The sequence below is a fragment of the Ictidomys tridecemlineatus genome, chromosome 15 (genome assembly GCF_052094955.1).
Source record: "Ictidomys tridecemlineatus isolate mIctTri1 chromosome 15, mIctTri1.hap1, whole genome shotgun sequence".
Classification (NCBI taxonomy): Eukaryota; Metazoa; Chordata; class Mammalia; order Rodentia; family Sciuridae; genus Ictidomys; species Ictidomys tridecemlineatus.
In genome coordinates, this window is record NC_135491.1 from 1,398,398 (window position 1) to 1,408,866 (window position 10,469).

The window sequence follows — 10,469 nt, forward strand, 5'->3', positions numbered from 1 at the left end:
ACAATGACAAAGCTGAAACATGGGAGACCTCCGTGTCTCTAAACCAAAATTTGGAGGAGAGCAGTTGCTCACCTAAGACCACCAGCAATGGATTATTATGAGAAAAAAACTTATATTGTGGTAAGGTATTGATATTTGGGCTTCAATTGTAATAGCAGTTACTGTGATTCTAATCAATATGGTGTTTGACAACTGACTTTCTATTTTAATTCACCAAGTCATAGAAGAAGAGCTGTGATGGTGTTATCTACTGTTCCTAAAAGAGATGACCCCTGAGTGGCTCAGAGAGACAGCTGTTGACCATCCCAATTCTCCCCCTAGGGAATCCAGGCAGAGCTGAGCTGAGAACCTCTAGTCCAGGGTCTTTTCCAAAGCCGAAGTTATGCTGTCGGCCAGGGACGCAGTTATCTGAAGGCTTCATTAGAGGAGAATCCAAACTCCCTAACTGTTGGCGGGCCTCAGTTCCCTCTGGCTTTGGGTTGGACGGTTCCTTTCCATGTGCGACCCTTTACAGGGCCGCTCCTAACATGGTAAATGGTGTCCTTGCAAGAGATGGGCAGGAGAGATGGGCAGGAGGAGGGGCCCCGATGTAAGCTGGGGTCTTTCTGTACTCTGCATCTGCCTGACTGGATGGAAAGGAATGCCCAGTGCAGCCCACTCTCAGGGGGAGGGCTGCCCAGCGGTGTGACCGGTGTGGCCATCGGGCGGCAGCGATGGTTGGGAACCCAGGGCGCGCAGCCCGGCGCGTCCTGCGGGCCGGAGCTACCCTCGCGCGGCCTCAGGTCAGGCTGAGGGCGGTGTCCTCGGGTCGACCTCTTGGCCAGCTCGGCCGAGCCGTGGCCAGGCAGAGGCGGGGGACGCCTGCAGGGGTCTCGGCCGGCGGTGCGGCTCCCAGGCCTCCGCCGCAGGGCGCTCAACACCCGTCCCTCGGGGGCGCTCGCTGGGAGGCCGGGCAGTGCCGGGTCGTCCTCCGCCCGCGGACCGCGTCCGAGCACAGGGCTGGTGGGCAGGAAATCAAACGCCCACCAGGAAATCTCAGTGCTAGCGGGCGCCCGGAAGTCAGGCGCGCAGCCCAGGAGTCCAGCTCCCCGCCCCGTCGGGAGGAGAGCCCGCCGCCCGGGGCCTCGCGTGTCCCGCGAGTGCCTGTGTCCTGGCCCCGGCCCGAGAAGCGCAGCCCCTCCATCCGGCCCACCCGGAGCGGAGCACACAGGCGCCCGGCTTCCCCACTTCCGGCCGCCGCCTCCGAGACCACACTTCCCAGGGCACCAAGCGGCAGGACACACGCACTTCCGGCCGCGACTGGAAGTCTCGGGTCCGGGGGCTGAGCGAGTCTGGCGCGGTGGCCGGTCCGGGCCATGGGGAGGGGTCGAACGGGAGGTGGGAGCTGTCGGCGGGGCTCCGGGAGGGGTCGCCCCGGGTGCCCTGCGTCGTCCCTGTGGGCCGGAGCCTGGGGCCCTGGAAGGCGTCGCGAGGGGTGGCGGCCGCGGCCTTTCCGGCTTTTCGGGCTCGCCCGCCTGACGGAGGGGCGGCGCAGGACGCGTCCCCACGCCGCGGAGCCTGGGAACTCGCCGGAGCTGAGAGACGGTGGGTTGGGTGCGCCCCAAAGAGTGGAAATGGAGGCCTGGGTGCTGTCCTTTGGGGTCCGAGTACTGGAGGAGGCTGTCCCTGGCCTCCAGGGCTGGTGGATGCCGGAGTCCGCGGGGTTGGTGGCTCACCTTGGTCCAGAGCGTGGAGCGAGTTCCCAAGGGGTCCGTGACTCGCAGCGTCGCCTCACCAGGTGTGCCCCCCAGTTCAGGTCGTGGGCGCCAACACGAGAATGCTCCCCGTTACCGGCGTCCTCCGGGTCCTCGGCTGCTCTAGCGCGACCCTGTCAGCGTTTAGGATTTTCCTTCTGGGGTCCTTGTCCCGTCCACCAGGGAATTGGTCTGCAGACGGACCCAGGGTTCGCACTTCACCTCGAAATGCGGAGCGATTCCGTCTCGTCCATGGCGTAGTCACCTGCGAGTCAGTGCCAGAGACCATTCCCATCCTTCAGACTTCCTCTGTCACTGTCTCCAGGTCGTTAAAGAGAGGGGGACAAATTGCTGCTCCTAGCCACCTAGCCCTTGTTCTTTGCTTGCTCTCCACCGTGGGGTTAGAATGGCTAACCTTTGATGAGTGCCACTGTGCCAGACCTTGTTGAAGACCTCTGGGAGTGTTAACAGCAAAGGCACGACTTTATAAAGTGGGGACCACCTGTCCTTACAGATGAGGATGAGAAGATAAGTGATCACTAATAAGTTGAAGAACCAGGATTCAGATCCAGGACAGGCTGACTCCAGAGCCCCTTCTAGGATTTTTTTTTCTTTCCTCCCGGTGCTGGGGTTTGAACCCAGGGCCTTGCATATGCTAGCACAGGCTCCTCCACTGAGCTCCACCCCCAGCCCTCCAGAGCCCCTTCTGTACTGTCCCTCAGTAATTGTCTGCAGTGGGTATTCCCAGCCACTTTTGACAATTGCAGAAACACCTGAGACTGGAAATAATTTTTAAGAGTTCAGATCTTCAAACTTCCACTAAGTGAGTTTGGAGATTTATTAAACTTTATGGTTCTAAGTAAGAGTTCATTCTTATTATCATCATTATAGTATCCTTTTAGAAGGCAATGGAATTTTGGGGAAAGAAGCCAGAATTCATTTAGATACTGTCCTCTTCCTGATTAAAAGAATGGCTAAGGTTATCGAGGAACTTCATCAAAGCTGCAGTTTGCCTCAAAAGCAAAAAACGAGAACTTAGGTCTCATGACAGTTTTGTTGGAACAGTTTTCTGCACTCAAGGATGTTTTGTCACATCAAAGGTAAGGCCTCTCTCTGGGAACAGTGGCATTCTCCAACGAATTCATCATGTAGAATCTGGACAAATCCTGGTTTCTTGCAAGAGGGCATATTTTCTGGTGTCAAGCAATTAATTTGTATAGTAGAGTCAGGAAGACTTAGGTTGTTGACTGATTCTTACTATTATGAGCTGTGTAACTACATAAAAGCTCTCACTTGCCCAGAGACTTGCTTTGTAAAATGGTGACAATATCCTCTACTTTGATGATTGTGGAGATTAAAAGAGATAATTAATATATGTAGCATACCTCATAAATCTCTGTTAATGAATAGGTGGCTGAGAGAGAGAGGCATGAAGAGGGACTGGCTGTGTTCAACCTGAAAACCCAGAGCAGAGGGGAACCCTAGTTGTAGGCTACAAATTCCCCTGTGGGTATCTGGTCTGTGGAGATGGAGTGGGGATGGGGGCAAAAGCAAATGCCGCTGAAGGTCAGGGAGGGTTTTTAAGCTGTGATTCCTAGTGCTGCCTGGTCTCTCACAACTCTCTCCTTTTTCAGCTCTGCTTGAGGCAAGGCGCTTTTCCAAATAAAGAGCCAGCAAGAAGTGGAGGTGATAAGAACTGAACTTGTTAAAGCCATGTGCCCGGTGAGTTAGTGATCCCTTTCTCCCCACTAAAGTCTCACTTTTCCTGATTTTGTTCAGTTTGTTTTTTTCTGAAACTTGTCTATTTAAGAGTTCCAGGCAGGCATGGTGGTGCATACCTATAATCCCAGCAACTAGGAGGCTGAGGCAGGAGGAATGCAAGTTCAAGAGCAGCTTGAGCAACTTAGTGAGGCCCTGTCTCAAAAAACAAAACAAAAACAGTTCCACCTTGGGGCCTGTTTCCCATTTCTTGCATTTCTGGTGAATGCTGAGACTTCAGGGATAGACTCAAAGGGTCCAGTGGACTCTCAGAGGTTCTTCCTCTTCTTCCTCCTTGGTGTTTATGTTTTCCATTCAAGAAATGACCAAGTGTAAGCCCTTTCTTTGTACTTAGTCTTTCTTTAGTCATCCGACGAAGCAGAAGAACAGTTCTAAGGAAATTTTTAATAGCCACTATATCTGGACCCCGCTGGGGCTGGACCCCGGCACAGGTTCTCAGAAGACTGTCAACCCAGAATCTCAGGTCCCGAGAGTAGCCCCCAGGACTAAGCGTGGAATACTTTCTCATATGAAGGAAATCTAAGAGAATCTATTATTAGAATTCTAAAAGAACTGTTCAGACAGATCCTCTACCAGAGGGACTTTGGAACCTGAGGAGTGAGGATGTGCAGTGGAAGGAGTCTAAGCGGAAACCCGTCATCTGTTCTCCTGAGCCCTGTGAGGTGCTTCAGTGGTCAGAAACACAACTAATAGGCGAGGCTTCCTCCACAGGACTTGGGGCTGTCTTGTGTCGCTCCATCCTGGACCTGGGTGGCCTGGCCTTGGGGCTGTCTTGTGTCGCTCCATCCTGGACCTGGGTGGCCTGGCCTCGGGGCTGTCTTGTGTCATTCCATCCTGGACCTGGGTGGCCTGGACTTGGGGCTGTCTTGTGTTGCTCCATCCTGGACCTGGGTGGCCTGGACTTGGGGCCGTCTTGTGTCGCTCCATCCTGGACCTGGGTGGCCTGGACTTGGGGCCGTCTTGTGTCGCTCCATCCTGGACCTGGGTGGCCTGGACTTGGGGCCGACTTGTGTCGCTCCATCCTGGACCTGGGTGGCCTGGACTTGGGGCCGTCTTGTGTCGCTCCATCCTGGACCTGGGTGGCCTGGACTTGGGGCTGTCTTGTGATGCTCCATCCTGGACCTGGGTGGCCTGGACTCGGGGCTGTCTTGTGTCGCTCCATCCTGGACCTGGGTGGTCTGGACTCAGGGCTGTCTTGTGTCGCTCCATCCTAGACCTGGGTGGCCTGGCCTTGGGGCTATCTTGCTGTCCCTCCATCCTGGACCTGGGTGGCCTGGCCTTGGGGCTATCTTGCTGTCCCTCCATCCTGGACCTGGGTGGCCTGGACTTGGGGCTGTCTTGCTGTCTCTCCATCCTGGACCTGGGTGGCCTGGCCTTGGGGCTATCTTGCTGTCTCTCCATCCTGGACCTGGGTGGCCTGGACTTGGGGCTGTCTTGTGTCGCTCCATCCTGGACCTGGGTGGTCTGGACTCAGGGCTGTCTTGTGTCGCTCCATCCTGGACCTGGGTGGTCTGGACTCAGGGCTGTCTTGTGTCGCTCCATCCTGGACCTGGGTGGCCTGGACTTGGTGCTGTCTTGCTGTCTCTCCATCCTGGACCTGGGTGGTTTGGACTCAGGGCTGTCTTGCTGTCTCTCCATCCTGGACCTGGGTGGTTTGGACTCAGGGCTGTCTTGACTGTTGCTTCATGCAGCTGGATAAAGTCCCAGAGTCTCAGAACTATTTACTGAGGGTCAAGCCAGAAACTGTGCCTATTCTTCTTGGCCTCCTTTCCCCCTCCCTCCTCTTTTCACCATGATCATAGGTAACAATGTTTGAATGATTATCTTGTGCCAGGCACTTGATACCTGTTCCTCCTTTTAATTTCACAAGGCCGCCATGAGGTAAATACTAAATTAATTGTCATTTTTTTCAGATGGGAAAATGGAGGCTCAGGGGAGTTAATGTACTTGGCCAAGATCACCCAGCTAGTCAGTGCCAGAGTCTGAATTCTTTGGAGTCTGAATTCTGGTTGCACTCAAAAGTGGTTTTTATTTAAAACTCTTACTTATATGTTGATACAAGCAAAATCATAGAAGAAAAGGCAAACCTTGGGCAACCACGTGGTGGATGCCTGTGGTGGCCAGTGCAGTCTGTGACCAAACAGGCTGTCCAGCGTGGCTTAGCCACCTGGTCTCCCGATGCCTTTCAGCAGAGTATAGAAAGACAGCTTCCCAGATATGTTCCTCTCTCCTAATGCAAGTATATTCTTATCTCAAGAATCTTGCTAGGCGGTTTTTCCTTTCATTGTTTAGGCACACCTCTTAACATCTCAAGATCACTAAGATTTCTTAGAAACATTGTGGAGATGGAAACCATGTTCGGCAGTCAGTCCCCTTTCTTGGAACTCCCTCACAGTCCCAGAGCTCTTTAGTTTCTCCCTGTGGAGATTCAACCTGCTCCTAATGTGAGTGACATTCTTTAGCACTTGGTTGTCTCCTGTTGTGAGTGTGATCAACGCTGTTATGGGAGAGTGGACTCTTACTGCCATAGAGTTATAAGTGAAGAATGGAGAACAGCTCGTCCTTCCCCAGCAGGTACAATATGAGTAGGCGGAAAAATCATCCAGTAACTTCCTGACGGGGTCATTTAGAATCTGGGCACAGTGACTTACCCCCCGTGGGAACAGGACGCCCGTTTCCCAGAGAACACATGGTGTGGTGAGCACTGACTGAGCAGGACCATGTTTGTGTCATTTTAGAGCTTAGTGACTTTCTCAGACGTGGCCATAGACTTCTCCCAGGAGGAGTGGGAGTGGCTGAGCCCTGCTCAGAGGAGGCTGTACAGGAAGGTGATGCTGGAGACCTACCGGAGCCTGGTCTCCGTGGGTGAGTACCGTGCTCTCCCACTCCCTGCCCAGCAGCCGGGCCTGCCTCTGTCGCCTTTCCCTCAGTGTCCCTCTTCTTCAGGGCCATTGGTCCAGGGTCGTACTCTCGACTCTCCACAGCTTAGCAGATTTCGTGTCTCATATGCAGGTCTCTGCATTTCTAAACCAGATGTAGTCCACTTACTGGAGCAGGAGAAGGAGCCCTGGACGATGCCAGGAGAAGTAGTCAGGGGCCTGTGCCCAGGTGAGTGCTGGGTGGTGAGAGGCTGAGTCTGTCTTCGCCAGTGTGTGTTGGAAAATCCCCTCATTCCCTCTCAAGTTGACACTTCTAGTGCCACTTGTGTGTGTGTGTGTGTGTGTGTGTGTGTGTGTGTTGGGAATTGAACCCAGGGCCTTGTGCATTCGAGGCAGGCACCCTACCAACTGAGCCACATCCCCAGCCTCTGATCCCATGTTTTAAGAGCTCTTCTCTTCCCCACTGATGCTCTGTATGCACCAGGGTCTCTTTCTGGACTTACGTTTATTGATGATTTCCTAGTCGTGCTCATGTTGTTATACTCACCCCTGCCCTTAAACATTTCTGAATTCTTTGACAAATTCATGGTTTTTTTTTTTAATTTTTAAAATATTTTCTTTTCTTTAAAAGATGATTTATGATGTTAACATGTATAATAGCTATAGTCTTTCTTCTGCCTGTAATTATTTTTCTCTTTGATGTTTTTTTTATTATTCTTATGTTGTTTATTATGTTTGTTTGGTTTTTTTTTTTTCTTATTTGGCTTCATCCCACACTACCTCTTGATTGGAAATATTTTTAGTTCTATAAGTTGTTACCTCTTTGTCTATATATTTTTTATCTGTATTTTAAACTTTATCCACCTGAAATTCAGAATATTTCCCTTGTTACTCCTAAGGAAGATGGAGAAATTAGTTCACGAGTGTTAACTCTTCCCCTGTGTCCCATCCTTTCCCCCTTGTACTGACTGGCATTTGGGGCTGTTTTCTTCAGAAAACTTTTTATTTCCTCACTTTGTGTTAGAGCGGTTTTTCTGGTTTAGAAACTTAGATAAAAGACACAAAGACATGGGGCTCAGCGGTAGTACACTTGCCTGGCATGTGTGAGGCACTGGGTTCAGTTCTCAGCACTGCGTATAAATAAAGCAAATAAAGGTATATCAACAACTATATATATATATATGAATGAATGAAGTGGTGTTTGCCCATAACCCCAGCAACTTGGGAGGCTGAGGCAGGAGGATTGCAATTCAAAACTACCCTCAGCAACTTAGCAAGGCCCTAAGTAATTTAGTGAGACCCTGTCTCAAAATAAAAATCATAAAGGGCTGGGGATGTGGCTCAGTGGTTAAGCGCCCCAGGGTTCAATCCCTGGAACAAAAACAAAAGAACTATTGGAGGGGAATGAGACTCATCTGAGAGGGTCAAAGTTTATTCTGTGGCCTGTTGTGTGACCTCTTCCTCCTTTCAGTTCTCAGAGTTTCAAGAAGAGGATTATTAGTAAGTCACATGTGGCCATAACTATGCACATTAATTGACAAGTAATTAAATAAGATCAAGGTAGTAGAACAAGAACAAAGTGAATTTAATGAAAACCAAAATAACTCACATATAGTGACTTCTGCTTCTAAAGATAAAAGTGGGAATAAATGATTATAAAACAGATCTGATGCAAATAAATCAAATATGTGCCTCTTTAGAAAACCAGTAAAATATAAAAATCGTCAGGACAAATGATTGAAAACATAAAAACCCACAAATATATAAGGGAAAAAACAATCATATGCATCTGCTTTCCTCAACCCTCTAATTAATGTGAAAACCTGGATGAAGGAGAATCTAAAGTGGTACAGCTGACACCATGAGAGAGAGCATCTGAACAGACCATTTCTGCCAGCAAAATGCAGGAAATCGTCTGTGGATGCCTCTCCCAAGAAAAGAGGTCGCAGCCTGAAACAGTTTTGTGAGTCTATCTAAGAGACCCTTAGAGAAAATATAACCATCATCTGAAACATTAGTTTACAAAATAAAAAGAAGAGCTTGAAAAATGATTGATGAACACAGCATAATGTTTGATGCTGAAATCTACCAAAAGCACCAGAAAAAGGAAACCACAGACAAATTCTGATTGTGAGTGTTGGTGTGAAATCTTGACTAGAAGGTGCTGCAGTAAGTACCCCGGCCACACAGGGTCTGTCCCGGAGTGCTGGTGTGGCTGTGTCATCTCAGCTGGCTTCACGAACAGCAGACGCAGGTGCTTCCTGTGGGCATCATGGTTGATTCGCATGCTTTCATTTTGAAGGTTTCCATTCTTCTAGCACTCAATAAAGGACACATTTGTTTTCTTACTACCTTTCAGACCTGGAGTGTGTGGGGGTGACCAAGGAATCATCTCCAAATTGGGACATGGAGGAGGAAAAATTATCCCAGGCTGCAGTGATGGAAAGACTGACAAGCCGTGACCCTGAGTGTTGTGCACATTCTGGGGAAGACTGGAAGTGTGGACCCTTGCTGGACAGGGAGCTGGCAGGTCAGGAGACAGTCACTCATGTAGATCCCCATGTTGAGAAAAGAGACCGTTCTACCAAATCCAGAACCCGTTGTCATCAGAATACAGAGTCTTATATAACACAGATTGTTCCCATGGGGCAGAGAAGGTGTGATTTTGATACAGATAAGAAAACACATTCAGTTCCCCAAAAACCCAAGCAAGTCTATGGAGAAAAGAAACTTTTGAAATGTAACGACTGTGAGAAAATGTTTAGCAAAGTTTCGACCCTTACTCTTCATCAGAGAATTCACACTGGAGAGAGACCCTATGAGTGTGCCGAGTGTGGGAAGGCCTTCAGCCAGAACGCCCACCTCGCGCAGCACCGACGGGTCCACACCGGGGAGAGGACGTTCCGCTGCCCGCAGTGCGCCAAGGCCTTCGGCGACCGCTCCTCACTGGCCCACCACCGCAGGGTCCACTCTGGAAAGAGGCCCTTCGGGTGCACGGACTGCGAGAAGACCTTCAGGCAGAAGGCCTCCCTGGTGCGGCACCAGCGGTACTACCACAATGGGGAGAAGCCCTTCCACTGCGCGGACTGCGGGAAGGCCTTCACGGACCACGCAGGGCTCCTCCAGCATGAGAGGGTCCACACCGGGGAGAGGCCCTACAGGTGCGGCCAGTGTGGGAGGGCCTTCAGCCACAGCTCGTCCCTGACCGTGCACCAGCGGGTCCACACGGGGGAGAAGCCTTACCCATGCGCCGCCTGCGGAAAGGCCTTCAGCCACGGCTTGCTCACGCTGCACCAGCGGATCCACACGGGCGAGAAGCCCTACGCGTGCCAGGACTGCGGGAAGGCCTTCCGCCAGAGCACCCACCTTGCCCACCACCGGAGGGTGCACACGGGCAAGAAGCCGTTCGCGTGCCAGGACTGCAGCAAGGCCTTCAGCCAGAACTCACACCTGGCGCAGCATCGGAAGGTGCACACCGGGGAGAGGCCATACGCGTGCCAGGCCTGCGGCAAGGCCTTCAGCCAGATGGCACACCTCGTGCAGCACCAGCGGGTGCACACTGGCAGAAGGCCCCACGAGTGTCTTGAGTGTGGGAAGACCTTCGGACAGAGGGCATCCCTGGTCTGTCATGGATGCCTTCACACCGGCCAGCAGCCTTTCGAGTGTGGCGTTTGTGGGAAAGCCTTTAGCCATCCTAAGTCCCTGGCTCTGCATCAGAGAGTCCATGCAAGAGAGTCCGCATGAGTGTAAGGACCGCAGCAAGACCTTCAGCCAGGTGGCCCCTCTAACACGGTGTCAGAGGACCCACACTGGGAAAGGCCCTACGGTGCGCAGCCTGTGGGAAGCCTTCAGGCAGAGTGCGCATCCTGCCCACTGTCAGCGCGCGTTCTGCAGCCGCCTCCCCAACCCTTCCCTGCTCCCTGCGCCCGGCCACCAGGTCCTCGGGAGCCTCCTCCACGTGCCTCTAGACTGCCGTTTCCAGTCCGCTACCCAATTTCATTTGGACTTCTACAATATGACACAATTCCAGCTCAATCTTTTAAAATAAAAATACATGTTCCTGTTTCTTTTCCACTTA

At 51.7% G+C, this 10,469-nt stretch overlaps 1 protein-coding gene across 1 annotated transcript; it reads left to right on the forward strand.

Moving 5' to 3' along the window:
* The first annotated feature begins 1,444 nt into the window (after positions 1 to 1,444).
* On the forward strand, positions 1,445 to 10,153 carry Znf470 (zinc finger protein 470). The gene is made up of 5 exons (XM_078032969.1): positions 1,445 to 1,584; positions 3,368 to 3,455; positions 6,251 to 6,377; positions 6,525 to 6,620; positions 8,751 to 10,153. Exons 2-5 carry the CDS (start codon positions 3,447 to 3,449, stop codon positions 10,133 to 10,135), a joined length of 1,617 nt encoding a protein of 538 aa, XP_077889095.1. The 5' UTR covers positions 1,445 to 1,584; positions 3,368 to 3,446; the 3' UTR covers positions 10,136 to 10,153.
* The last annotated feature ends 316 nt before the right edge of the window (positions 10,154 to 10,469 follow it).

Bases quoted from the DNA above. Each gene is read 5' to 3' on its own strand.
- Znf470 (XM_078032969.1), top strand. The intron at 6,378-6,524 runs GTGAGTACCGTG...TCTCATATGCAG, and splicing joins CCGGAGCCTGGTCTCCGTGG to GTCTCTGCATTTCTAAACCA. The intron at 6,621-8,750 runs GTGAGTGCTGGG...ACTACCTTTCAG, and splicing joins AGTCAGGGGCCTGTGCCCAG to ACCTGGAGTGTGTGGGGGTG.